Source organism: Stereum hirsutum, assembly GCF_000264905.1.
Source record: "Stereum hirsutum FP-91666 SS1 unplaced genomic scaffold STEHIscaffold_23, whole genome shotgun sequence".
Classification (NCBI taxonomy): domain Eukaryota; kingdom Fungi; phylum Basidiomycota; class Agaricomycetes; order Russulales; family Stereaceae; genus Stereum; species Stereum hirsutum.
The window spans coordinates 265,036-292,873 of record NW_006763153.1 but is presented as its reverse complement, the minus strand read 5'-3'; the positions used below and the strand labels follow the sequence as shown (position 1 = coordinate 292,873).

The window sequence follows — 27,838 nt, the reverse complement described above, 5'->3', positions numbered from 1 at the left end:
CACTCAAACTTGAAGCCTAAGAAGGCTGCGCAGACCTTTTGGACGCCACCTTTTGAGATTTTCCTCTGCGGCGACAAACCCAAAACGATCCTGGCTCGGTGGAAGTTTTTGATCATGTTTCGTAGCGAAATTCTCGACCTCCTTATCCTCTCCCTTCGTGATCCCGCGGTCCACCCACTCACCAAGAAAGAATGGCGTGCCATCTCTTCCGGTGCCGAATTCCGGTTCCAGTGGCCAAAGGAGAAATCCTTCCCCGCCTTCGACCCTACTCACTACTGGTGTGCGGGTCTCATTCCGCTTTTCGGCACAGAGGCTACCACTAGTGCCAAGGAGGCGGCTCGTACACTGGGAGACGGAGCGCGGGTCATCCTGCCGGATATGCTCAGCTGTGATTGTGAGGTGGATGTAATTGACTGGGAGAAGGACCAGAAGCTCAAGATCACCCTCGCTCTCCTATTTGCTGAAGTCGCTTTGCTTCATGAGTTTGCGCTAATCGACCCCGACCTGACGCGTGAGTATGGCGAGCCTCCGGAGCGTACCAATTTACCTTTGCTTGGAAACCTGCCTGACCATCTCATGAACAATTCAACTTTCGTCGAGAGGATGGCTTTACTCTGCCAGGTTGTTTGGTATGGAGGTCAGACTGAGCTCCGTGGTTGGGAGCGTAAGGACTTTGATGACCGGAAGAACTGGGTCTGGCACGTATCTTGCTACCTGGAGCCATTATGGCGAAAGCATGAGCATCTGAAGGGGGAGAAGATGTATCTGCTTCATGTCGATAGGGTTACTCCGGAGATCGTGGCCTCCCTTGAGGACGGTGATAGTTCTGCACTCCACAAGATCGAGATGTCGTTGCTTGTCTTTTGGTTGACTGCCCTCCAGCGTGACTTTGGTATCCTTCATACTCCTTTTTTTTCTTCCCCTGGTGTCGATTTGGATAGATTTACTTGTCTTGCCCATCGTCAATAAGCTTTTTTTCTCATTTTCCCTTTTTCTATATCTCTCGGACTTCGTTTTTACTTTGTGTGACTGTTTCTCGTTGTTTGGATGTCGTTGTCGCTATGTACTCTTATATCTGTCTTCTTTTGCTGTTTCTTGTATGCCTGGACGGCGACTCCATGCTTCCTCTATCTCCCTTGCTGGTGAGTCCATCTGTTTTCTAACTCCTTACTTTTTTTTTACTAACTCTATGTCCTTATAGTGCTCTCCAATCCAGCTCTTCTGTATGTTACATTGTGCTAATAACATGCCCGCTCGGCCCTGTACTCTATGCTCTGGCTGGCGTGGACTTCTCTCTTTGCCTCTTTACTCAAGACCCGCGTGTATACCCGTAAGTACCTCCAACTACTTGTGCTGATGACTGACTTGTAAGTACCCGTGCCAGTGCGAGTACCTGTATCCGTAGATACAAGTACCTGTTCCCACGGATGCCACTCCGGATAGAGGTGTGGCCTCCGAGGGAACAGGTACTTGTTCCCACGGATACAGGTACTTGTACGGATATAATCGTGGTGAGCCCTGGTTTACACTCGATGGCCAGACATTTACCTTTCCGCTTGCCCCACGTGCTCCCCCCGAAGGTTATTTGGTCCAAGCCTATTCAGCGTGAGCATCTTATCATATATTCACATTTGATATGATTGTTAATAGGCTTTGTAGGCGCTCACACACCGATAGGACTCAGGATGGAGTACCGAAGGCTTGGTCACTCCAAAGCAGTGTTTGCGACCTTGTTCCTGTCACCGACAACTCAGTGGCAGACTCGTCAGCAAGTGCTGTGGCCGAGCTGACCTACAGGATTCAGACACGTTCCCAGGCCCGCCGCAGGGAAGCACAGGGGAGCTCTCAGGCTGGTTCTATAACCCAGCAATCTACAACCCCCCGCCCCCCTAGCTATGGCGGCTCTTTTGTCAATCTCGAGTTCCGCATTGTAGTTCGACCCGCCCGTGCCACTATGTTCGAATTTGATCCTCGCGACCTCCACGGGTCGACCCAGCAGTTCAACCGTGTCACCCGTGCGTGTGCATTTATATCTTCGAAGTACATTCATGATGCATTTTTGGAGGCCCAGAAAGGGCCAGGTGTCGAGAGAGGGCTTTCAGGGACAGGAGCTGACACAGAATGAGAGGGTACAGACGAAACCCTTATGTATAGTATACCTCTGGATTTCGTTCTGAGTAGATTACTCTCGCGGGAGTATACAGTTGCATGGCTTATATCAGCCTCTTTGTACTCTCTCTCGCTGGCACAGACTTGGCAGAAAGCCACAGCACAGGGTGATAATTAGGAGCCTGAGGTTTGATTGGCCAAGAAAACCACACATACTGGATACTCACTTTGTGACTTTGAAGCTCAGTTTCAAAAAGCCATATACGGCAGCTGCCCCGGACCTAACGGTGACTACTTAACGGCGACTCGGACGGCGACTCAATAGACCAGCGTAGGTTGCTTCGGCAAACCTAGGAAAATCAAGGAATGGTGAGAGGTCTGGACCTAGGCAGTGTCCTAAGCTGACAGCAATGCCAGATCTTCCTGCACATAGTGATACTGCCTTAGATCGGAAGTCACGTCGCTGCGGTGGCGCTCGCCTAGGAGCCGCCTAAAACTGCCTAAAACTGCCTTGCCACGGGTCACCTCAGATCAACCTCAGATGTGACTCCCGGATTCTGCATATGTTGTTTCTCACTTCGAACCCTCTTGATGAACCCTCAGTGTATTTGTTATAGCATAGACAGATCAGATATAAATTGTCAATACATTCCAGTAGACAAAAAAAATGATCGCCGCCGAAAGGCCATGCAAGAGTGTGTGAGACGCCGTGAGGCGGGGCCACCAATTACAGATGTGAGCACAACACAGTGGAGCGAGGGTTCACGAGAGCTAGCGCAAACAATACACGAGAAAACAAAGAAGACATAAGCTAGATATACGACATGAGCAAACAACATAATTATTGTAGCAAAAGCCGCGAACGGGTCCCCAGGGCTGGCCTCTCTGATGACTGCGACAATTCGGAAGAAAGGGGAACCGGTGTGGATGAAGCCTTCGGCTTAGGGTATAGTAGTGGGTGTGGTTGATAGATTCGGTGTTCATCGCGTCGGTGCGGAAGCAAGATGACGTCAAAGGCGGGCGAAGGCATCGACAACGCTTACTTGAACATACAAAGCATACGATTTCGGTGTGGGCGGGAAGGTTGACGAAGTGAGACAAGTGAAACGAGTAGGAGGGAAGAGGAATATCCGGCATTGATGAGGATGGGGAAGACGTCGTGAGTGGTGGTGATCGCGGATAGTGGCCGGTTGCGGAGTGAGCCTGAGGGGCCCTTCGCCGTGAGGAAGCGTATCTTGAGGTATTCAAGGAGGTATATGACTGCAAAAGCGACGGAGGAGTGTAGACAGGTACAGTGAAGTGCGTATGCGATAAAAGTGTCGAGGCGGAGGAAGGCAGGAAGCGTGGCGCTGGTGGAGATATAGTGCCACAGAAGTAATGGAAGGGCATCAGCAGGTCCAGTAGAAATTGTACGAAACCAAGTATTCAAGGCGGGGATATGATGTGGTACTGGAGCCGAAGAGGTCCCGCAGGTGACGGAAGGTCGCAGGCGGGTTGAAAAGAGTGTACACCGAATAAGAAAAAGATCCACAAGAACACAAAGCGTAGCATACTACTCACCTCGAACCTTGTTATACACCGTCGCACACCTGCTGCTACCTCATCCTCATCAAGGGTCGAGCTGATGTCGCCACCTATGCCCTGGTCCTTGACTCTGCATGCGCCGTTTTGCGCGTATTCCTCTATCTCCTCATCTCGGTGATCCACTCGTGCTCGAATCAAGACCGATGGCAAGCCTCTTTGTTGCAAGCCACGCCTCGAAAAGTCTCTCGATAGCATCCGGCGTGCATGCTTGGGCAATCGTATTCTAGAGCAAAAAAAATAAGTAACAAAGTACCACAGAAAAAACGGGGGAAAACGCACCTCGATCGACGAGGCCACAATCCACGCATGCTCTTCATTGGCTCTGGACGCCAACTCTGACGTTTACAACACATTCAGTGAATCCAGTGATGGTCGACGACGGTCGGGAGCAGGTGGGCATCAGTGGTCGTACGTAATTAGATTCGGGCCGCGAGTGGTAGTGGTGCGGGGTCGTAACGTCGAGATGGATCCTACTGGTGAGACAGGGGCTGGTCGCGGGGCGATGCGCTCTGCGGCGTGGAAGAGAAGGAGGATGCGCAGATGATATTGATGGTCGGACGGGTGGGTGGATTATTCGAGCTGCTGGAGTTGAGCAGGGAGGAGAGGCCGCCGCCGCTGATAGGCGAGAACGACCAGGAGTTCTGCTCGGCATGGTTGTATTGAACATCAGGTCATGGCTCGAGGTTGAGTACGACGCAATGGAGTTGTACCTGGTACCCCTGGAACCACCATTCTCCTCGCTCGGTATAGGGTGGAGTGAATGAGGCGAGTTGCTATACATGCTGTGGGACATCGGCGGGTAGGAGGGGACGGTAAGTGGTGGCAGAGCTTGACGAGAGTAGCTGTTCGGGACCCAAGAGTTGCCCAGCTGCGGGAGGGGTGTACGGTCTGGCAGCAAAGACGCAGCGATTACGACGGCCTTGTAAAACTGGCTCCTGTCGACATAGGGGATGGAGAGAGGGAGGTCTGCGCCGAGGCCAATGACTGAGCGGGGAATGGTGCTGGGCACCTGTTGCTCTTCTACGCGTTTCTTGGCTTTGGGAGACGAGGGGGTCGTGGCGCCTAAGATTGGTGACTACTTCTCGAGACGAGTGCCAGTGGACTGTCAATCAAGTGGTTAAGACAACGGGCTGGCATCGAGAATGAACAGAGAAAACTAACACGACGTGGAGGCACCGGGATCGTCGATGGCAGGGTCGATGTTACGTAGATTGGCTTTGTGTATGAAGCCATAGATCTGTCGGACGGAGGTAAGGACGGACGGAAGGAGTAGGAAGTAAGAATGACTGATGTCTATTTGCGCTACGTTAGCCGCTCGACGATGATGTGCTTGCCGGCAAGGCCCCAGCTGTTGAACGGTGGCTATGCCCGCCGGTCCGGCATGTATTCACATGACGCAATACTCGTTATTTCTTATTGTTCTTTCGCTCACGCGCATCCAGCTGTATAGTATTACCCAAGGCTGTACGCTCTGCATGTATATAAACCCCTGGGCATTCGCCCTGTAATTCCAACTACTTTTCTCGCCTCTCCAACCACTGCGTGCTATCAAGCCACTCAACCCAAGCCTTACTCCAGGTAAGTACTGAGAGCGGTACCACTACATTAACCACACACTGCTCAACAGGTTATGGGCCCTGATGAACGCTCCGCTGAGTTTCGACTCGCAGCGCTCTCAGGCTGGTCGACGTTGACGACAGCGCCTTTAATGGCTGCGGTCTGAAACTCCCAGTTACCTGGACATCGCCTCATGCGCTGAAGTCCAAGGTCGCGCTTAACAGCGCTTGACCAAGGACATCGTGAAGAGTGCTGACATCGTAGTCGACAGCCTCGCAGACGAAAGTCGCGGCTCGTCGCTATGAGTAAAGGCAGAACTATGCCATTTTACTCTCTCATCACATGTGTTAGAGAACTCATGCTGACTTGTTTTCTGTCGATTTACTCCAGTAAACATGTCTTCTGCGCTCTACACCGCTGTTCCCACCACTCTCTCCAGCATCCGCGACTATCCGGCGCGGAAGGGGGAGATCGGATCGTTTCTCGACGCTTCCGGTCTCAGTTGGGTCCTCAATGAACCAAACCCCAGAGACTCCTTGGATGCCGCGCTCGCCGCTGATCGCAAGGCGATCCACGAGTGGGTCGTTGATGACACCAAAGCCAAGGGGTCCATCACGCTCCGTCTCGATCCGACTCTTCGTGAGTCGATCAAGGACCAGTATACAACTGCGACGGAGCTCATGGCGCTTCTGAAGAAGAAGTTCGACATCATGACCCTCGGAACTGTCTTCAACGACTTTTCTGACGCGATGAAGCAGCAGATCCCTGGGAATTCCAACCCGGATGCCGCGATCGACAAGATCACGATGCTCTTCAACCGCCTTAAACTCCGTAAAGTCGAAGTCCCCGAGCACCTTATCGCCATGATCATTCTTTCCAAACTCCCTCCCCGTTACAAGAACGTCCTGTCTAACTTCTCTCAGATGGGCGCCAGCGACATCATTTCGATGTCCGTTGAGAAGGTTTGCACTGCCGCGGTCAATGATTTCATCGGTACTGGCAAGTCCGCTGAACCTGCTACTGCCAACAAGTTGTCCACCGTGAAGCGCAAGCAGAACGACCCCAACTTCTCCCAGCAGCAGCGCGGTAACAACCAGCAGCAGCAGCGTGGTAATAACCAGCAGCAGCGTGGTCGTAACCAGCAGCAGCAGCAGGGGAATTCGGGCAACAACGGCAACCAGGGAGATTCGAACGGAAAGAAGAAGCGTAAGCGTGGCAAGAAGGGCAAGGGCCAGAATGGGAACAATGCCGCTGTCATCGACTCGGACAGCGATGACGAAGACGACGGCAACACGCAGAACTCTCTCCAGTTTGCTCCCATTAACGAGGTTCTCACCTTCGGCCCTCCTCGCACCGACCTCGACCCATCCACTCGTGATGTTCGCCGTCACTCTAAACATCCCGCTCACCGTCCCTCCAATGCCTCCCTTCGCATTCACAAGAAGGTGAAGAAGGGTATCGAGCTTGCGCATGAACTCGGTGTCAAAGCGACGCCTGACGTTATTTGCGCCCTCGAACCCTGCGGCCATATCTCGGAGGTCGAAAGCGACGATGAAGGCGACGCTGGTCCGTCCCAGAAGCGCATGCGTACCCTCGCGGATCGCATTGCTCCCGCTCCGGATGCGGAGAATGGCATCACTGCTCCTACCCCTCCTCACCCCTCTACCTTCGGATACGAGGACTTCGGCGAGTTGCCGCCCTCTCCTGCGTTCCCTCCATTGTTCGACACCCCGATCTCCCTCGGAGATCCGGATGAGCCGATGACTTTGGACTTGGACGCGGAGATCGCCGACATCGCTGGAATTTTGGGGAACATGGGGTCAGTACCTTCTTCCCATCATCATGCAAATTGTGCTGACTCGCCCTCCTTGGTCGCAGAGAAACGCGTATGTAATTGATCGGTTTTATTGTCGGACATTTTATCACGCATGTACAATTTTCGTATTGATGTTAAATATATTTCGCATGACTTGTGTGCGCATCATCTAAACTTTGCCGCTTGTCCGAAATGTAAGGGAAAAGGTCATCGCCATGGAAGAACCAATGAAAAGACGTGGATGAACGACTCCGGTTGCTCTGAACACACCACGTTTGACTTAAACGATTTCATTGAGTTCCATGAGCTGGAACAGAAAATCACAGTTCGCACTGCAACGGCAGTTGCCTTCATCACAGGTGTTGGCACTGTCTTAGTCCACTTCAAAGATGCAGACGATGATGAGATACAGGTTGCAAGACTCGCACCTGTTTTCTACATGAAAGAATGCACTGCGCGCTTAATTGTGCAAGGTCGCTTCCCTCAAGATGGCAAAACTGTTCAGGGTGATGCTCATTCAGTGATGTTCTGGGACAAAGACGAGTTGTTTCTCTCTTTCGAACCCAGACTCCTGTTTGACACGATATACATCTTACACGACTATTCGCTGCAACCCCTAGTACGCAACGCCATTGCTTACTCGGTAGATCACACTACCATGCATCGCCGCTTGGGTCACCCCTCGCGCGAAGTACTCAGGCAACTGAGAAAGCACACGGAAGGCTCACCACCATTCGTCGTGCCAGACAAAGAGGATCTTTGCGAAGGATGTGCCAAAGGAAAGATGCATCTGCGTCCATTCCCGTCAACCGGTCGTCGGGCTGAAAAGCCTTTCGAGACAATACACTCGGACTTGAAAGAATTCCCTGTGACGTCGTACCACAAGTACAAGTACACAATTGTCTTGTTCGACAATTGCACGTCATATGGTTGGAACACCCACCTTAAAACCAAAGACGCAGCCTTTAACGCGATAAAGCAATTTATTGCGATGGTTGAACGCCAGTTTCCGAGTTATAAAATACTCAACTGGATGTCTGACGGTGGAGGTGAATACAGGTCGGGGAAACTCGACGAATTCTTCAAGGACAAAGGTACTGTAGTTTTTCGACCGTATGTTCGTCACGCATCACGCACGGTGCGCCGGCGAACATATCTGACCCAATAGTCACGCATATAGGTGGGCCCACAAACAGCAAATCGTGACCAATTTGCACTGAAATTGCCCGAAAAATGGATTTTTGGGCAAACCGCGAACAATTTCGATGGTTCGTCACGCGTGGCCCACCCAAACGAACCGTGGTCTGGTGAGTGTCATGTCTGACGTAATCTTCCCACGAACATACGGTCGAAAAACTACAGTATAAAGGCACTCTATTCCGCTCCCTACATCCACCAACAGTCCAGACATGCCGAACGGTTCATCCGTACGACTGTGGACAAAGGTGAGACCATGCGCTTTCAAGCGTGTCTCCCTGAATCCTGGTGGGAATTCTCTATCAATCATGCGGTACATGTGTATAATCATACACCTATCCGTCATCTTGAATGGAAAACTCCATATGAGGAACTTCATGGCTCAGTTCCGCGCATAGATCACTTGCGTGTTCTTGGCTGTGGCGCTTATGTGTTTTTACACGAGGATGTTCGCAAGAATAAACTCGCGCCTAAGTCAGAACTGATGACATACCTCGGAACTTCAGACGGCGGACACGGCAACATTTTCATGTGGGAAAACAATTCAATGTTTACCGCAGCACATGCGCTGTTCGATGAGAACCTCTTTCCTCGGTGCTCTGAGTCAAACAGACACAAGTCTAACCGACTTCCTCGTCGGAAAGATCCACAACCCACCATCCCACCCGATGATGACGGCGATGTTCCGCCTCATCAACACTATCCTCCTGAAAGGAGACCGGATCCGGAGCAAGACGTTGCACCGCCCGCTGTACCACAGCGTGATCCGAGTCCGCCGCCACAACCCCGGAATGAACCGCCTGCTCCTTTACCAGAGCCTAGGCATTCAGGTCGTGAGCGGAAAGCCCCCACTCGTCTTACCGGTGGCAAAGGACCTTTGCCTACCGAACAACAGATAGAGCCACCTACGAAGGGTGCTCAGAGGCGTGCTCAAGGTCCTCAGCCAGGTCGCTCCTCGGCAGGACAAGAGTCAAATGATCAGAATCAGGTTCCCGGACCTAGTTCTGAGCCAAACACCTCTGGCCACGGCGAACCTTCGGTAGCTCCCGGTGACGAAGCTGGTATCCTGGCTAGACTATGTCGGGAAGGGGGAGCCGAATTGATACATTTTCTCATGGCTAAAGCTGTCCCACTTGAGGGGGAGTTTAGGCCCGCTGAGAACATCTGAGAATGGACGTACAAGGACATAGCTCGCTTACCCAAAGCTGAGCGGGATGAATGGCTTGAGGCCTGCCGTGAAGAGCTGGAGGCTCTCAAACGGCGTGGCACGTTTGAAGCAGTGGATCGCCCTGCCGACCGCAAGGTCATAAAGAACCGCTGGGTCTTCGACATTAAATCTGATGGTCGTAAGAAGGCGCACCTTGTCGCCAAAGGTTTCTCACAAATCGAAGGTCTCGATTATGATCAAGTCTTCTCTCCTGTAGTACGGTTTGAGACTGTCAGGTTACTGCTCGCCTTAACTGCGCTGAACGACTGGCACATCACCGGGCTCGATGTAAGGAACGCGTACTTGTACGGCGACCTTGAAGAGCAAATCTACATGGAGCAACCTGAAGGCTTTAAGATCAAAGGTCAAGAGGATAAAGTCCTCCTACTGCGCAAAGCTCTGTACGGGTTGAAGCAAGCCGGCTTAGTCTGGTGGCGAACACTCGACACGTACATGAAGACACTCGGCTTTAAACGCCTGAGCTCTGATGCAGGTATCTTCGTCCAACGAGAGGCAAATGGCTCTTTAGTTGTTGCTGTTATCTACGTTGATGACGCCCTCTTCGCTGGACCAGATAAGGATCTCCTGAATTCTCTTAAACAGAAATTCATGAATCGCTGGGAATGCAGAGATCTTGGTGAAGCCAAGGAGTTCCTACGCATGCGGATCGTTTGGCATGGCAAAAAGATCTACATCGATCAATGCGCCTACCTTGATAAGATCCTTGAACGTTGCGGTATGTTGAACGCCAAATCGGCTGACACTCCACTTCCTGCTGGGTTTCAACCCGAACCCACCAAAGGCCAATCGAATGCGACTCTCCGGAGTAAATTCCAGATGGTCATTGGATCCCTTCTTTACCTCATGTTGGGCACTCGTCCTGACATTTCCTTCGCTGTTACCAAGCTGGCTCAATTCGCCGCTAACCCTTCAGACGAGCACCTGAACAAGGCACTCTACATCTGCCGGTATCTCATTGGTACTCGATCGTATGCCTTGTGCTATGACGGCACGTCGGGTTTAGGTCTCAGCGCTTGGACTGACTCGGATTGGGCTTCTGATCCAAATACGCGCCGGTCTCAGACCGGGTTCTTCCTGAAGCTTGCCAATGGCATCTTCTCCTGGACTAGCCATGCGCAGAAGACAATTGCCCACTCGTCGACTGAGGCTGAGTATATGGCATTGTCTGATTGCTGCAGACAAGTGGTGTGGGTCCGGAATCTGCTAGAGGAAATGGGCTATAACCTCAAAGCCATTCCTATTGCTGGCGACAATCAAGGCTCCATCTTCATGGCCTCGAATCCCGTCACTAGCAAGCACTCGAAACACATCGACATCCGGTATCATTATATCCGTGAAGTTGTCGAGTGTGGTCTTGTGCAAGTCGAATTCATAGACGGCAGTAAGAACCCTGCGGATCTCTTTACGAAGAATCTGCCCCGCGTAAAGTTCGAACCCTTCCGTTCCCAACTTGGGCTTGAGTTTTACTCGCCTTCTACCTCTGGGTCGTCTTCATAGACACCTTTCCGACTACACTTCGACCTCACTTCATGTGCTGCTCAGCGAGGGGGAGTGTTGAACGGTGGCTATGCCCGCCGGTCCGGCATGTATTCACATGACGCAATACTCGTTATTTCTTATTGTTCTTTCGCTCACGCGCATCCAGCTGTATAGTATTACTTAAGGCTGTACGCTCTGCATGTATATAAACCCCTGGGCATTCGCCCTGTAATTCCAACTACTTTTCTCGCCTCTCCAACCACTGCGTGCTATCAAGCCACTCAACCCAAGCCTTACTCCAGGTAAGTACTGAGAGTGGTACCACTACATTAACCACACACTGCTCAACACCAGTGAATCAGGTGCTGGTTTTCGGGGCGTTCGAGGAGTCTGTCGATGTGATTGGTTGGCGAGGTAAATGTGACTTGGAGAGAAAAAGGAGACATACAAGTAGATGACATATCCGACACCACCTGCTCCCGCACGGATACAGAGTGGCGACGATGTCCTGGGCAGACTTTCGGCATGTTGTGGCGGCGAATGGGACAGCGAGGGAGCCGGTTTGGGCGAAGGGGCGGTAGAGGAGGATCCAAATCGTTTGGACCAAAAGGCTAAACCGGGTGAAGTACGGTCAACACTACTGCTTATGGTGAATAAAGCCAGTCAAATGTCGCGAAAACTTACTTAAACTATATAATGTGCGCCGGTGGTGACACCGGTGGAAGGTTGCCCACGCCAAGGAGACTTTCGAAGGGCACCTGAGCTTTCCAAGCTACATACGATCTCTCTTAGCAAGAACGAAACCTGGAGCATGAAGGAGGCGGGACTCTTTGATGGAGTAAACGTGCTCCAGTACTTCGTCGAGGAACCAGATACAATGAGTTCGTCAGCTACAGACAATATCGATGAACAAAGTCAAGGTGTGTAATTACCTGGTAGAGTGAGCACAAACTTGGTGCAATTGTGGCCCAAAATGAGGATACTTGGTAGAAATTAGCGTGCAAGTTCGAAGAATATACACCCGAGCGAGAAAGACCGACCTTGAACAGTCGCAATCGCGAGCGCGACAACAGACAACCAGATCGAACGAACGCGTGGCCCTTCGGCAATGCCCGCAAACTTGAGTTGCGGGATCATGCCTGATCCGAAACGTCCCGATCGCCCCGGGTGGCACGAATTGCGCCAGAACTGTCTGAAACAAGAGGCGTGCGGAATTGCAATCCCGCACATTGGAAGGTCCTCGCTTAGAGGGGGTGGGTAGGGGGGAGGCGGTTCCAACTATTCTTCCGTGGTCCTTGAACGAGCCAATCAGATTATAAGTTAGATATTTATGGATCATTTCAGATCCTGTGGCAAGAGTGTACTGTACTGTGGCTCAGGATCCAAGGCATACATGAACGCGACCAAACTTAAGTGGTAACCAAAACATCAGTAAGACGATACGACATAGGTATATCTCGATGTGCGTACCCAAACCAAGTACACAATAGTAAACCATGCACGGCGAGTCTGTGTGCGCCGTTTGGTTTGTGTGCGGCGCAACGTTAACATTGATATACTAGCTATAGCTGCCGTCATAGTGTTCATGAATGCCCAACGCAGATGTGTGTCTTCAGGCGGAGCTTGGAGTGGTATAGCAGATGAGGGTAGATTGTCTGGTCAATGCTACACCTTTCATACTCCCATTGTTTGATCTTCGCGTTGTCCCACGACTCGGGGGGAAGAGGATAGGCGGCTACGATTGGAATTTTGTGTCTGCGAAGAGACTGATCCCCACTTGCAAGGTCCGAACACATACCAGCACCGGGGATTTTTGGAGGCAAAAATATATCAGATTGTTTTCGTATTGATTACAGAGCGCACGGAGGATGTGCCACCCAATATGAGACAACTTGAACCTCTCCAGAGGTCGCGCTTGCCACTCACTCCTGGAAACTTATATCTTTGATGTACCCAGGTCTCTTAGTTTCATAGACTCGGGACTTTAATGGGGGTAATCCTTGTTTTTATCTGCAGAGTTTCCCCATCATAGTATCTCAACTTGAAGCGTTCAGCATTTGAAGACTCGGTGAGCGCCACTAGTGGCCACAGTTCTGTGCCACCCACATCGCTGAGATGGACCCCAGGGCACCGCCCCCCTTAGCCGATTCATTTCGCGCTTAGCCGAAAGTCCGAGCTGTGTGCGCGATTGCAATTCCGCACACCTCTTAAGGGTCTGAAAGATCACTTGCCGGTCGTGGGGCGTGGTGGCTTTTCCCTAAATAGTCAATGCGCTGGATAATTCGCTCATGAGTTGCGACGTCCCTGAAAATATTGAGCAAAGAAGTCAAAAGAAGACACAGTTGATTGAGAAGACATGGCCACATACGCATATCCCGCCATAAGTACTATGTGCGAGGTCTCTATGACCTTGGGGCAGATCAAGCAGGTTTAGCCGTGTCTGTTTGATATATCCTTTTCATCGGTATTCTCGTCCTCCTCGTCTTCGTTGAGGTAGACCGAGATGCGGCTCAGGGCTACGCTGGGGCAGTATCACTATGTGCAGGAAGATCTGGCATTGCTGTCAGCTTAGGACAATGCCTAGGTCCAGACCTCTGACCATTCCTTGATTTTCCTAGGTTTGCCGAAGCAGCCCTTGGCCCATCAGCCAATGGTTGCGCGGGTCATAATCCCTGCACGATGCACGGTGTCAGGCCCTACAGCTGCTGTAAAACCTTCACTGAGATATGCAACAAAATCCCCCATTGCAGTTCACAATGATAGGAGATTGTGATGATGAATTTCTTTGGTTAAATTGTAAGAGATCCTTGGTAAAATTAAAAGTAAAGGTGATATGCACTTTGTGAAGATGGAAAAAGGTAGCACAACACTCTAAGCGGCACCGCAAATCGGCACTCGTACAGGTAAATACATGCAGGCATTCAAATACAGGTCAACTCCGAGACATCTAGACAATACAGCAAGATGAGCAAACTGGAGGAAAGGCGAGATAACCGAGACAGGAGATGCGAAGGATGTCATGTAGAGAGAAAAAAGAAATAAAAGTACTGAGCACTCATGAGAGAACACAGTGATGACTCTAAGGTGCGGAGACAGGATGCATAGCGATGATGATCGTCAATGGGAAACCAAGAGACTAAGAAGGAGAAGGGGGAGAGGGAGGATTACTCATAATTATGAGAGGTACTGGAGGAAAAGATATTAAAGAGATGAAAGGATATGGAGGAGATGAGAGAATATACAGGAGATGGAATGATAATCCATCCAAAAGAAAAATAATCATACAGTAGGACAATGATAAAAAAACCCTTGGGGTAATGGGAGGGGGAGGCGGCGTGCAATAGAGAAAAAGGCGGGTGGCATATGAGATTGATGATGGAATGGGGATAGAATGTGAACACGAAAGGAAGAAATGGTATAGTGGGATGCATGCTTCGACGTCACAGGAGGGAAGAGAGAAAGTGACAAAGGTCTTGTAAGGGCTTACACAAAGGAATCGAAGAAGAGGTCAGCAATGGCGGGCACCGTATTCTCAGCGAAGACAGGTGGGAGTTGAGAGTGGACACCGCTGTTGTAAGAAGCAAAAGCCATCGTGAGCATGATCATGAATAGTAAGGAGCGATAGAGAAGAAAAGAGGCGCACCTGTAGGCGAACCCGGTGTAGGCCTCGGTCGCATCCATCAAGACTGGAACGGGGACGTCTACTTCGATGGCTTTCGCTGACGGAGCCTTACGCGAAGTGAGGGCCTTCTTTGTGCGGTGGGATGCGGCATCCTTGACGGGCTGGGAGGGAGACGATTTTTTCGAAGGAGACAACGATGAGGACGAGTGTGCTCGCTTGGAGCGCTTGGACTTGTTGGGGACCGCGATGGCGGCGACGTGGAAGGCATTTTCGCTGTCAGAGGGCGCAGCGGACGACGTCAACAAGGCAGAGAGGCTGTGACGACGACTGTCGCGGTGAGCAGAGTGGCGAGTGGCAACAGTTGGAGACATGATTGATACTGTGTAGGCTGGGGTTGGGCTGTTAGGTGTTAGCGGGGAGGCTTTAGAGGGGTGCTTTGGCGAGGGTGTTGGTGGTAGTTTGAGGTGAAGGAAGAGAAGGTCCTGCCTGGCCCGGAACGCAGCGTCGCCGTCCCTTCCCGATTCCTCTTCAAGTTCGTCCGGCGCGTTCACATTCCCACCCCCCCTATCTCTCTCCGCACTAGCTCTCTGTCCTGCCTTTCGACCATGGTTCTTCTGGGTCTTGAAAAACCTGGCTCATTTGGAGGTATGCACTGCTGTCTCTTGATCACTAAAAGTTAAGGCTTTCCTGCGCAATCCACGGCACTATATATGGCTACAAGTTACATTTCCATTGACCGGAATTTGCCGCCTTCTTCTCTTTTCAACCACCACCTTCCGCACGCAAGTCGCGACTGAGTGAAGGGGTTGAGATACATATCTCATCAACCCTTGCTGACAAGTCTACTATTCTGTTTGTCTGTTTGTCCGTCTGTGTCTGCATGTCTGAATGTCAGTCCGTCCGTCTGTCAGTCCATCTAGGTCTTAGTGCTCGGATTGTGCTACGCTCCCTGGCTGGTAACTTGGATATGGTCCAATCTGGGCTCCTTCTCTCACGGCACCAAATAATCGCGGTTGGAACCGTTCCGTCGGCTATGGCATCAGTCTGAATCTGAACAACTCGATTATCCTCAGCAGCGGAAAGCGTAGGTAGGCGAGTTTCAGTCTGTGGCATCCTCCCTCTTGAACATGTTCGCAATCACTCATTCCATGCCCGATCTTGAACGTTGCGGTCTCCAAATGACGGCGGGAACGTGCCCAGTCAGCACCAATCAAGATTTGTACACAAACGGTCCGCACAACGTCCATAACGAGGATAAACCCATCGGTGGGTTTCGCTTCAATGGTCTATTCAAGTAAGTGCATTCGCATTCGTTCAATATCCGCTTGATTTCTAATTTTATGGGCTCAAATTGACGGGACGGGTAAGGATCATCCACCCCAATAAAGGTTTGATAGGAAAAGGCCCACCCATCTTCGAGAAAAGGGACGATAACCTTGGTACGTTTTCGCCTCCTATATACCCCTCTCGAAAGGCAAGGGGTAGCTCAACCATTCTCAATAAATGTTTGGTAGGGCACCGGCCACTGATCCTCGAGAACGAGGCAAAACGTGTTGGTGGGTTTTCGTTCCTAGCACCCCTTCTTGAAAATATGTTCGCATTTGCTCAATCAGGGTTCCATTTTCAATGTGGTGGGCTCAAAATGACGGGAAGAAGTGTGTGCATTAGCCCCGATAAAGGCTTGGAAGGAAACGGGCCACTCAATGGTGAGAACGAGGTGAAATACGTTGGTGAGTTTTCGCCCACAACACCCTGTTCCGAATATGTGTTCACGTTTGCTCAAATATCCTTCGATTTCTAGTGTCGCGGCCTCAAGGGAATGGCACAGGTATACACTATCACTCACAATGAAGATCTGGAGAGAAATGACCCACGCATCGTCTAGAACGCGCACGAACAGCGAGGTAAGTTTCACTCTCACCCCCCTCCCCAAAGTTCGGTTCGTTCTCGCTCATTCGCAGTTCGTTCCCCAAGGTAAGTGGCCCGACATGACGGCCTACATATGGGCTGTCTATTGCCGTCCGCGGTCTTACGCACCACCATTGCAGACGGACGTGACCGATGCGAACCTCCGAGGTGAGTCATGGCCCCAAAATGCTCCTCTTCAAATTTTCATTCGTGTTTGCTCATTTGCGGTTCGATCCGGCTTCATATAGGCTCCAAATTATGGGAACGGCTACTTATACCACCTGCACACAAAATCTGTCGTGAATCGATTCGGTAATGAGGGAGAACGAGTGCGAGCATGCCGGTGAGTTATAGCTTCAATCCCCCCGTCACAAAATATGTTCCCATTAGCTCGATTTTCGTCTGATTTGCTTCGTGATAAGCTCATAATCATCTAACAGGTATATAATCTTATCCCAACACTTATTTCTACGTGAAACGGCCTGCTCGTCGTTGACAAAAGCGGGGAACAGTCTGCCCCACCAAGGAAAGCCAAATCAGCGCTGATTTGAAAGCGTGGGAAAGTTCCCTGGCCCAGCGACCATGGTGCGCCTTTCTATCTTCCGTTTCTCTTGCTCTTTTTGTGTTTGGTGGCACTCATTACACTCTGTAGACCGTATCTACATCTCGTTTGGGGCCGGTGTGTCCTCTCAGGGTGAAGATATCGACTGTTTCGCCGGTGGGCCACCCCCTACCTCTGAGTGACGCGCGATTGGGAATTCAAGGTTCTCTGGCCGGTTTTTCCTGCTGCATGTCACTCAACCAACTGATAGGACACTTTATCTGTCATTGCGTCGCCGTTCGAAGCCATAGCGCGCTCGAAATCGTGTTTTCTGGGGTAAGTCACCCCTTACAGCCATTTTCACCGAAAATTTAGCGTAACTCACTCATTTTTCATGCGATTATCTTTGTGTCAGGCTCAAAATACTTGTATGCCCATCCCATAACATTGCCGATTAATATGCCGACGATAGCCGGTCGCCCTCCGTCACGAACGATGTTCGTGGGGTATCTAGAGGGTCATGGTGCGCCTTTCTTAACTTTCCTTTTCCATCCCTCTTTTGTTTGTTCGATGGTGCTTATTGCTTCTATTGAACAGTGTCCACGTCCTACTTGGGCTTGATGCGCCCTCTTATGGCCACGATATCGATATTTTTGCGGGTGGCCACCCCTCTCCCTAACTATTGCACGATCGATCGAAGATGTAAGTTTCATAGGCCGGTTTCCTCCGTTGTAGACGACTCAAATATCCTGTATGGAACCGCCGCATCCTAAAATTCGGCGGTCGGGATGATACAGGGCTCGGAATCGCGGTATCTTGGGGTAAGTGGCGCCTTCCACTCATGTGCACTTAGAAATTCGTGGCACTCACTCGCTTTTTGTCAGACAGCCTTTGTGTCATGCTCAAAATGCTTTTGGAGATATAATCTACGATAAACGACACCCGCGTCACCGCTATCGCTGTGATCGCCATCATGAACGATGATAGCTAATGTGGCGTCAAACATCTCTCGTACAATTCTTCGAACGGATCCGCTTGACCAACTCCCACCATTCTCTGACCTTGAAAAATCGCTCGATGTGCCTCTCATGCTTCAATTCCATCCTGCGTCTTTCACCACCGACACCGTATCCGAATGTGACGATTTTAACTGCCACTGCCACCGCTCGTCGCTCAAATCTCGTCGGCCCACATTCCAAGTCTCCTCTTGCCACCTCATCTGACTCCACTGCACCTTCGTATTACCCGTTCCTGATACCGGACCCATCTTCGTTACGCATTCCTGATGACAACGAAGACTCCGACTCCGACATGGAGTTTGCTCAGATCATACACACCCAACACGCACATGCTTGCACGTACGATCTCAAAGCGACGATACGCTTCCGGACATCCTGCAGAGACGCTATCATTGTCAGCTCTCGAAACTTGAACGTACGCTCGGGGCAGGTGTTCCTTAGGAATTGGTGTTTCGGAGTCGGAGTGTGAGCAAGACGGAGATTGATAGCGGAATTGGTGATGAATATGGGTCCCCCAGTGGAGCTATCAGTGGAAGGAAGGACGAGGTCGAAGGAAGAGAAGATGTTGGCGAGGTGTGGTTGGTAGGAAGCATAACGGGAAGGAGACTATTGTGAGACGCAAGAGCATCCCGTTCAATGTTCACTTTCGCATCTATCCTGACCTCCTTGTCTTTCATGCCCTTAGCCAACCCTATTTCACCCTCGACATCCGCACCCTCTACTGTACTTCCCACCACTGCGGGAGGTGGCGCACCCACCACCGCCACATTCTCCACCTCCTCCACCACAACACCCACGTCCTCTCAACCCAAAACACCTTCGACTAATCCTCCCTACCTCACACCCAACGTCGTGCTACACCCCCTCCACCCCACTCGCCACCGACTCAACCTCCGGATCCCATTCGCATTCGCGCTCTTGGCCCAACCTCTCGTCTCGACTCCCCCGTGTTCATCCTCGCAATCACAATCGCGTTCGACGTCGGGTTTCAGTCCGTTCCATGAAGCAGCCGCAATAGTTCGTATGCTCTGGATGTGAGAGAATCTCGGAGTTGCATTCGAAAAGTTTTCTTCTGGATTTCGACTTTGCCGTGATGTGTATGAGTTGTCACCCTGCGCCACCCGGTGCTTGCAGCTTCGGCCATATAGCCAAGGCTGCCCGTCGTCCGAGCGTTGAACTTACCCCGCGTCGCCTTTCTTATCCTGGCTGAAGGGTCGAAAACTCAGCGATGTCGGATCTGTCATTACTTGCTTACTTTCCCGTACTGGAGCGTTCAGTGGAGCTCGCGCACGCACTGTCTGACTGATTCATTCGCTCGGAATCGTGGATTTTGGGCGCCAAAGTGCACTGTCGGCCCCCCTCCCCCCCTAAATTAGGCCTGTTTGACTCATTTCTTACTCAAAGGACTACCAGATGGGCTTCATTTGCTCACACGTATATCTTCTAACAGGCCCCATACAAATCTCACCGATAGCAACCCATTCGCCGTTGCGAACGACGACCGGGGGTCTGGAGGGGCACCATGGTGCGCTTTTTTCTTTTCCTTCTTTTGACCTGTTTTATTTACTTCTACAGGCTCCTTGTGGTCTAATTAGACCACCCGCATCACGCCTAGGGTCGGCGTCTGAGCACGTTGTCGACCGTTTGTCTTTTTAGTTAGGTAGAGCCACTCCGAGCCGAAATGGCTCGTTCTCAGTAAGTTCCCCACATATATCATATCTGTCTTCGCTCACTTACTTAACTCTGATGTGCCATCCCGTAGAGTACCCGCGCGCCCCACTTCACCCAGTATCACGCTCAAAATCGAGGATTCTGGTCGTCAAAGCGCGCTATTGGCCCGCTCCCCCCCAAAAATTAGACCTGGTAAGTTCATTTCCCTTCCGATTTCTTCCGCAGAGGGCTCATTCTGATTGGGCAGACATATGCTACTGGTGTGCACAGTAACCTGCCCGAGCATGGCCTTTTCGCCGTCGAGGACGACGACCTCTGACTCCGTAGGGGAGGTTGGTTTCACTCTCGGCACCCCCCTCCTCGAAATGCCAGTCGTTCTCGCTCATTCGCGGTTCGCTCCTCAAGTTAAGTAGCTCGAAATCGCAGCCTACATATAGGCTATCGATCCCCATTCGCGGTCCTACGCACCACCGCTGCAAACGGACGTGATCGATGCTAACCTCTGAGGCGAGTCGTAGTCCAAAATGCTCCTCTTCGGATTCCCGTTTGCGTTTGCTCATTTGCGGTTCGATCCGGATTCACATAGGTTCAAACTGACGGGAATGGTTAGTTACACCCGTGGCACAGAAGGTTTGAGGAGAATTGATCCAGTAAGCACGAGGGTGAGCATGCCGGTGAGTTATGGCCTCAAGTCCCCGTCACAAAATATATTCCTGTTGGCTCACTTTTCGTTCGATTTGATTCGTGATAGGTTTATAATCTGCGGACAGGTCTACACTTTCATCCTCACACTTGGTTTCACGCAAAACGGCCTGTTCGTCGTCGAGAAAGGTAAGAAACGGTCTCCCCCGCCAAGGACCGAGTCGAATGAGCGCTGATTTGAAAGCGTGGGAAGGTTCTGTGGCCAAGCGACCATGGTGCGCCTTTCTGTTTTCCTTTGCTCTTCCTCGTTTCTTTTGTCTGAGGGCATTCATTACAATCTGTAGCCCGTGTCTACATCTGGTTTAGGGCCGGTGCGCCCTCTCAGGGTGAAGATATTGACCGTTTCACCGGGGGGCCATCCCCTACCCATGAGTGTCGCGCGATCGGGAATTTCATGTTCGTTGTCCGGTTCTCTCTGCCGCATGTGACTCATCCAGTCCATGGGAGACTCTATATGTCATCGCGCCGCCCATTGAAGCCATAGCGCGCTCAGAATCGCGTTTTCTAAAGGTAAGTCACCCCTTATAGCCATTTTCACTGAAACGTTAGCATAACTCACTCGTTTTTGTGAGATTGTCTTTGTTTCGGGCGCAAAATGCTTGCAGAGACGTCGCATAACATCGCCAAGCAATGCTTTGACGATACTCGGTCCCCCGCCGTCTCGAACGACGTTTGTGGCGTACCCAGACAGGCATCGTGCGCCCGCGACCATGGCGTGTTTTATTTTTATTTTTCTTTTTCTTCTTTCATCCCTCTTTTTTTGTACAAGGGCACTTATTGCACTCATTGAACAGTGTTTATGTCTTATTTATGGCCGAGATATCAATATCCTCGCGGGGGGTCATCCCTTCCCTCTAAGTATCGCATGTTCGGAAATGTAAGGTCTGTATTATGGTTTCTACTGTTGTTGACGACTCAAATAGCTCATATAACACTGTAGCCATTCAACAGCATCGGTCGGAGCGATGTCGCGCTCACGATCGCGCTCTCTGGGGGTAAGTGGCGTCTTATACTCACTCTGATCGAGAAATTCACGAAACTCACTCGGTTTTTGCTCAACAGCCTTGTTGTCATGATCAAAGGGCTCTCGAAGAGGTACCCTACCATCACTGACACGCGCGCCGCCGCTGTCACCGTGATCACCGTCATGAACGACGTTTGTAGGTCTACTTAGGAGTATGGTGCGCCCCCCGACCATAGGTTCGGCGGGAATACGAGGGAGAAGTTGACGTTGGCGGGACGAAGTGCAGAAGCATATAGCGTGCATGCGCAGGTCTGCCATGAATTCTTCATGCGGAAGGGCGAGCAGAAGGATGACGCCCCGGTGTTTAACCGGTTAATCATGTACGGTGCCGTCCCAACCTTTTTCTCACCCACCCTGTCTGCTTCCCCTGGTGACTTTGTCTCATTGATTATCATGTATTCGTGGCGACGTCAGCTACTCAAACGCTATTCCCACCTCTCCGAAGTCCCTCTCCGACGTCCAACCGCAGTTCGAGGAGCTTCTTACCGCTTGCTCCATTCCTCTTTCCCTCTCCGGCCCCGAAAAACTTGCTCGGCTCCGCTCGATACCCGCACGCAAACTCACTAGCAAAGTCATGGGACTGAAGATGCATACCTTCCGACCAGTCGTGAATGGTACCTTCTTCCCGACGGATCTGTTTGATAGATTCAAGAATGGGGAGTTTGCGAAGGAGTTCGAGAGGAGACGGTTGGAGCTCTTTGTTAGTGAAGTTCGCGACGAGGTAAGCCGTATCTCGCCATCGAATTTTGCGCCGCTCAGATGGAGTGATGGGTCGTTCGATTTTTTACCGTCCATAAGAGACGATCTATGTACCGTCAAATAAACCCACCGGACTCGCTGGAGACGTTACACCTCCAAGTCTCCAATTATTACCCGTCACACGTAACGGACAAGCTCATCGACGCTTACCTCAACTGCAAGGTTCATCTTCCATATGCACACCCCGACCCTGACCCGAACATCGACGCATGGAAGAAGGTGTATGGTGACATCAGTACGTCCAATTTTCTGCGGTTCTTTATCTCAGTCTACCGTTATGAGCTCCACGATCTTACTCGCTTTCTCGCCAACCCTAGTTTCTGATGGCCAAGTTCGTGCCCCCTCCCGCCTCCTCGTCGACCAGCTCCGGCACGCAAACGTGCCTCTTTCCCACGTCCACCGCTATTTAATCTCCTAAGACAGAGGCTATCAGGGACCGACGAACGTCACGTGAAGTGGCGATTTTGCAGTCCTCGACGAATAGCTCACGCAAAAAGCCCTATATCAAAAATCCAGGAAGACAGTCCGACGTGTATGTCTGAGTGTAATGTTTCTGTGCAAAGAAATCCACGAAAATACGAAATTTGCGAGTGCCATTAAACTTGCAATGCCCAGAAGATCCGATCCGCGGCGCCACCGTCACTCTCGACGGGCTGCAGTTAATGGCACTCGCAATTCGTCGTTTTATTTGGTTTTGACTACACAGTATAATGGGTGACTGGGTTACCCAGAGGACTGTCTTCCTGGATTTCCGCGAAACATCGTTTAAACGAGATAAATCGCTGAAAACTGTCGAAACGCCACTTCACGTGACGTTCGTCGGTCCCTGATGGCCTCTGTCTTACTGCCCGTCGTTTATGGATCGCGTAGCTCCCGCCACCCTCGGCGATGGCCATGCTTTCGACAAGCATATCTGGACTTTCTCGATTATGCATGGGTCAACGGCGGAAGAGGAGAAGGCCATGCGGGCTTAGATAGCTGACTTGAGGGAGTTTGTGAACCGGGGATTGAGCGAAGAGACGGGTGGGGTGGGGTAAGGGACGAAGGAGTGGGAGGAGTATAAGGTATTGTTGGTGGATGGGAATATTGAGTTGAGGAAGGATGCGAAATGGGTGTATTTGTTGGAGGTTGGGGAGATTATGGCGGTTTAGAAGGCCGGTTGGGATTGTGATTTGTCTCTTTCGTTGGCCTCGGTCTTGGTAGGTTGTACAGATTATCGAGTCGTGAAGAATGATCTCGTAACGACCTGTATCCATACCCGTTTCTACGATGGCTCGAGTTCTATCGCATATTTATTCTTTCTTTCTTGCCTTTGTTGAAGTCTCTGCCAGTGGATCTGCTTTTTCGCTCAATGCTCGTTTGTCTCCGACCTCTTTATCGTGAGCACATAAATTTGAGCCTTGTATAGAAACTATACACCCTTCCACAGATTCGACCCATCGCACATGCGGTAGCTTGACTTCCCCAAGGAGATACTGCGAAGGATCGGCGGCCCCATTATATTGAGTACATAAACGACGCTCAACGACACACACCGGCAAGCGCCCCTGAGCAAGCGACGCTAAGCAACTTTGTGTTGGCTGCACCCCACACTCGTCCTCGATCGTGTGAGTGCCATACGTATCCCTCGTTTTTATCTACTTTTCGCCCTGGTCGTGTCCGATGCCGAAACATCCCTCTTCACCATCACAATCGCAATCACACTCCCTTTCCCCGCCAGCACTTGACCAACAACAGTCGTATCCTCACTTCGAATTCGCTTCCAACTCTCATTCAAACTTTCGTAACGGTTCACAATATCCACAACAACATGAAGACAATTCGTACTCGCCATCTCAAACCACATCAGCTTCAAGATCAGGCTTGAATTCTACTTCGAGACACGATGCAGACACAGCCACAGCCACTGGATCCAAGAACGTCGATACGCGTACTGGAAAGAGAAGATACGCGGCATCGTGTGAGGCTTGTAGGCGCAGGAAGAGGAGATGCGATGGAAAGGGAGAGAATGGAGAGAGTCTGTGTAAGTTTTGTCCTCAGGCGGGGATTGCGTGTGTGTTCCCAAGGTGCGTGGCTTCGCGATATCTTCCGCACCTTCGGTCTCTGATCGTTTCCTCTTCATTTCAATCTTGAATCGATTGCTTCGTGCAGGTCCGGAGAAGCTTCGAGGCTCGAAAGTGCCATCACTACGGCAGAAGCTTCACAGTCTTTCATTGAACAACTCGCGAGCGCCGGAGACGATGACCGAGAGCGGATGCTCATGGAGTGGATGAAGCAGCGTGATGATGGCGAGGTCAAAAAGCCTATTGTGTCGACGAGGAAGCGCAGAAAGTTGGTGAAGAAGGAGGAAGTCGAGGAGGACAAGTTGGCTGAGGGCAACAGTCTGCCTGAGGTGCGTGCCTCTCTATCTTTTGCATTTCTTTGGTCTAGTTACCGGCTATGCCTGTTTTGTTGACGCATTTTTTGTATGATAGCCTAGTGCAGAGTCCACGAAGACCTCAAATATCATCACCGTCTTTGACCGAGCAGCAGACGAGGATTCGTCCGTCAAGGAGACCGCTGCTCTACGCCAGGATGTACTCAATCGACTGCTTGCGGTCGCCGTCGATAGCTTTTCGGAATTCCGTATTCCTACCTTAGCGGAAAGCCAGTTGATGATGGAGAGCTACTTCTGGTGCGTACGCACCGTCCCTTCGTTTGCTGTTCTATTCTAATCTCGCGTTTAGCTGGCAGAATCCTCGCTACGAGGTGATCTATCGACCTGCTTTCGAAGGTACGTCAATCGCATCGTTTGAATCAGTCGGTCTACGTACGTATTGATCATCTGCCTCGGTCAGAAAGCCTCCATACTAGCGAACCCACGTTCTGCAACGACTTCCTTCTGTGGTGTATCTACTCCCAAGCGTCGAGACATATACCAGAGATGCGAGATCGGCTGCATGAGTTTGCGGTACATAGTCTCCCCCTCCTCTACTGTCCTGGACTGCCTATTGATGCAGGTATTGTTATCCAGGCGAGAGCCCATTTACTCCTGGCGGTCGAGCTCAGCAGGCCAAGCGCGATCGCGACCGTTCAAGGTCGGTCTTTCTCGCTTGAGTGTTTATTCCTCGAACCTGCATGCTGATTTGCATCAGGTCTCCTCCTCATTTCAGGCCACAACGCGGCTGAGGGCCTGTACTCGCAGGCGTGGGTCATGGCCGGCGCTATGCATTCCGAATGATCGAAGGTAAGCACCTATGCCAGACCACTTTCTTTTGACAATCGTGTCTGACAAAACGTTACATGTGATAGACCTTGGATGGGAGCGTCCAAATCGCAGCTATGAAGGCCTACCAGAGAAGCTACGGACGGCCGAATTATGCACATATTGGGCGGCATATACATGGGACAAGTACGCTTTGCATTCTCGATCTTTTCGGTATCATTTTTGCTAATGAAATATAACATGCTTGCCTCAGGACCCTGTCGCTGTCCCTCGCCAAAAGGCCTACCTTGAGGCCGAAAGAAAAGCCCCCACTCCCTCGTACGATTTCGGTCTCTGCCTCTATCTCCCCCCAACTAACCACCGGTCGTTGGTTCTGTGACATGCTTAGCTGTCGAGGATGGAGCAACCTTGTGGAGACCCTTTTACTCGGAAGTGCAGTGGGCTGAGTTTACGACAAAGCAGTACCCTGGTGCCCAAGCGTCGTTCGAGATGAGATGCTTCCGATAGTACGTAGGTCTCCGTTATCTCAGTCATCTACACTGTGCTGACTTTCACCAAGTTCCTGCTCACTCTACCAGGTTGCTACGCATCTTAACTTCGTTCATCGATACTGGCCATAACTGACAGATCCGTCGTATTTAGTTCCTCGACGAAGTCCTCGAACATGTTTATTCCATCAAAGAATCTCGCCTTCTTCAAGCTCGCGATTTTGTCCTCAGCATGCGAGATCGCATGACAGCGTGGCAAGCCCAGGTACCCGTCGAAATCCTCCTTGACGCAGATAACCTTCCACCAGTGTCGCCACCAGCGCACGTCATACAGTTCAAGTAAGCTTTTACGACATTCTGCTAGCTCTCTTCGTCTTAAACAGTAGTTTGATCCTGTTGAATCTGCCTTAGCCTTTTGATCCACACGATCTGGATCCTGCTTTATCGTCCCTTCGCCCAAACCGGCTCTCTCGCCGTCCCATACGCCGCCACAGCATGCCGCAAGTCTGCCCAAGATATCGCCGCCTGCCTCCGCCTCTTCAAGAATTCATTCCCCGTCGCACGGTCTGCCTACCTGTTCGTCTATGCTGCGCTATGCTCCGCCACCATCGACATGGGCGACATCATCAGCGCAAGTCAGAGTCAAGCCGTCGTTGGTGGCGAGAAGGATGGCGCGAAGGGCTCTGCCAAGAAAGGTACGAGGAGGGTTAAGGGGCGAAGTGATGGGAGATGGGGTGGAAAGAGGGCCGAGAAAGCCACGGAGAGACTGGAGACAACGTTGCCCATTTTGGCGCATGGGATCAGGTTAAAAATTCCGGGAGCACCGAAAATGGTGGGGGCGTTGATGCAGATGCTAGAGAGCGCGAACGCGTTACAACAGCAGGAGGAACCAGATGCGGACGAGATCAGGCTGCAGCCTCCACCCATGGCACCTGCCCCGTCTCATGCCTCTGTAGCTGGCCCATCACACGCTCCAGCGATGGGCCCACGGCGTTCTGTGGTCGAATATACCTCCTCGGCTGCCGCTTTACCTTCCGTACATGCTGCTCCGGCACCCATCCCGCCTTACCTGGGTGGTGCGTTACCGCCCAGCCGGATGCATTCAAAAAGTGCAGATGCGACTCCCTACGGCGGCATCCCGGCCGGCACGAACGTTTATCAGCACCAGCCTCCCCCTGAGCAGGGCATTCCAAGGCCTCCGCTCCCCGCCTCTACGACGTTTCTGGATGAATTTTTCTCGTCGTTCATGCCTATGGACACCAGTGCTGACAGTCATCCTGTAAGCTCTCTCCGCTGTGTTCCACCTCTAGGATCATTCTCTAAGATTCTCTATTCGTGTGCCAGCAGATGTCAGCGAGCACGTCGTTCTCGGCGTGGCCTAGCGCTGGCGGCCTGGACTTCTTTGCGCTCCCCAACCCACTCCCATCGCCCTCGAACTCAGATCACCTTAGCTCGACTTCGGCGCCACAGATAGTTCCTGGTCATCCGATACTCACCCCGCAGGAGCAGATTCGGGTGCATAACAATCAAAAACGTCAGTTTCCCATGGGTACGGAGACGGTGGGCGGGGGCAAGGGCCGAGTGCGGGCTCATACGGGAGAGGAGGTAGTGGGATCAGGGGAATGTAAGCAAGGACGATCGTAGTGGAACTTATTTACAAATATTTTCGTTTTCGTGGGCATAACCCTTACTTTCTTAGACGGTGCACATCACTGTTCGACGTCGCCTTGTAACATATTGTACCAATATTGAGTACCGTAATTGCGCTTCCGAACTACTGCTGTATATATAATTCCTAAGCTGTATGATACTATCACCATTGCCCGACTCGCTGAAGCTTGACAATTGTCACCCAAGTGTCTTTATGCCACACCATCCAACTGTTCGCGCCACCTCGCGATCGTTGACATTGACGACGGCAATATCGGT

General features: G+C 51.4%; 8 protein-coding genes across 8 annotated transcripts; 6 read left to right on the top strand and 2 right to left on the bottom strand.

Moving 5' to 3' along the window:
* Positions 1–1,099: 1,099 nt before the first annotated feature.
* On the top strand, positions 1,100–2,125 carry STEHIDRAFT_163370 (uncharacterized protein; the record flags this gene model as incomplete). Its single annotated transcript, XM_007311059.1, has 3 exons — positions 1,100–1,142; positions 1,202–1,223; positions 1,651–2,125. 3 exons carry the CDS (start codon positions 1,100–1,102, stop codon positions 2,123–2,125), a joined length of 540 nt encoding a protein of 179 aa, XP_007311121.1.
* Positions 2,126–3,148: 1,023 nt separating this feature from the next.
* On the bottom strand, positions 3,149–4,926 carry STEHIDRAFT_116286 (uncharacterized protein; the record flags this gene model as incomplete). Its single annotated transcript, XM_007311058.1, has 6 exons — positions 3,149–3,369; positions 3,699–3,916; positions 3,973–4,028; positions 4,106–4,202; positions 4,404–4,768; positions 4,855–4,926. 6 exons carry the CDS (start codon positions 4,924–4,926, stop codon positions 3,149–3,151), a joined length of 1,029 nt encoding a protein of 342 aa, XP_007311120.1.
* A 719-nt stretch (positions 4,927–5,645) lies between these two features.
* On the top strand, positions 5,646–7,144 carry STEHIDRAFT_163368 (uncharacterized protein; the record flags this gene model as incomplete). The annotated part of the gene is made up of 2 exons (XM_007311057.1): positions 5,646–7,069; positions 7,129–7,144. The coding sequence occupies 2 exons, from the start codon at positions 5,646–5,648 to the stop codon at positions 7,142–7,144; spliced, it is 1,440 nt and encodes a 479-aa protein (XP_007311119.1).
* Positions 7,145–8,747: 1,603 nt separating this feature from the next.
* Positions 8,748–9,104, top strand: STEHIDRAFT_34190 (uncharacterized protein; the record flags this gene model as incomplete). The annotated part of the gene is made up of 1 exon (XM_007310969.1): positions 8,748–9,104. A coding segment is annotated over one exon (357 nt), but the record flags the coding sequence as incomplete, so codon positions are not given.
* A 5,349-nt stretch (positions 9,105–14,453) lies between these two features.
* On the bottom strand, positions 14,454–14,963 carry STEHIDRAFT_163366 (uncharacterized protein; the record flags this gene model as incomplete). The annotated part of the gene is made up of 2 exons (XM_007311056.1): positions 14,454–14,538; positions 14,614–14,963. 2 exons carry the CDS (start codon positions 14,961–14,963, stop codon positions 14,454–14,456), a joined length of 435 nt encoding a protein of 144 aa, XP_007311118.1.
* Positions 14,964–18,118: 3,155 nt separating this feature from the next.
* On the top strand, positions 18,119–18,529 carry STEHIDRAFT_163365 (uncharacterized protein; the record flags this gene model as incomplete). Its single annotated transcript, XM_007311055.1, has 1 exon — positions 18,119–18,529. The coding sequence occupies one exon, from the start codon at positions 18,119–18,121 to the stop codon at positions 18,527–18,529; it is 411 nt and encodes a 136-aa protein (XP_007311117.1).
* A 3,105-nt stretch (positions 18,530–21,634) lies between these two features.
* STEHIDRAFT_69004 (alpha/beta-hydrolase) lies at positions 21,635–22,634 on the top strand (the record flags this gene model as incomplete). Its single annotated transcript, XM_007310984.1, has 4 exons — positions 21,635–21,777; positions 21,872–22,178; positions 22,256–22,451; positions 22,534–22,634. Coding segments are annotated over 4 exons (747 nt in total), but the record flags the coding sequence as incomplete, so codon positions are not given.
* Positions 22,635–23,878: 1,244 nt separating this feature from the next.
* STEHIDRAFT_163363 (uncharacterized protein) lies at positions 23,879–27,661 on the top strand (the record flags this gene model as incomplete). Its single annotated transcript, XM_007311054.1, has 15 exons — positions 23,879–24,282; positions 24,368–24,608; positions 24,691–24,890; positions 24,943–24,989; positions 25,054–25,166; positions 25,230–25,293; positions 25,401–25,442; positions 25,508–25,607; positions 25,675–25,739; positions 25,810–25,927; positions 25,981–25,999; positions 26,064–26,248; positions 26,321–27,188; positions 27,257–27,533; positions 27,609–27,661. The coding sequence occupies 15 exons, from the start codon at positions 23,879–23,881 to the stop codon at positions 27,659–27,661; spliced, it is 2,796 nt and encodes a 931-aa protein (XP_007311116.1).
* Positions 27,662–27,838: the final 177 nt, after the last annotated feature.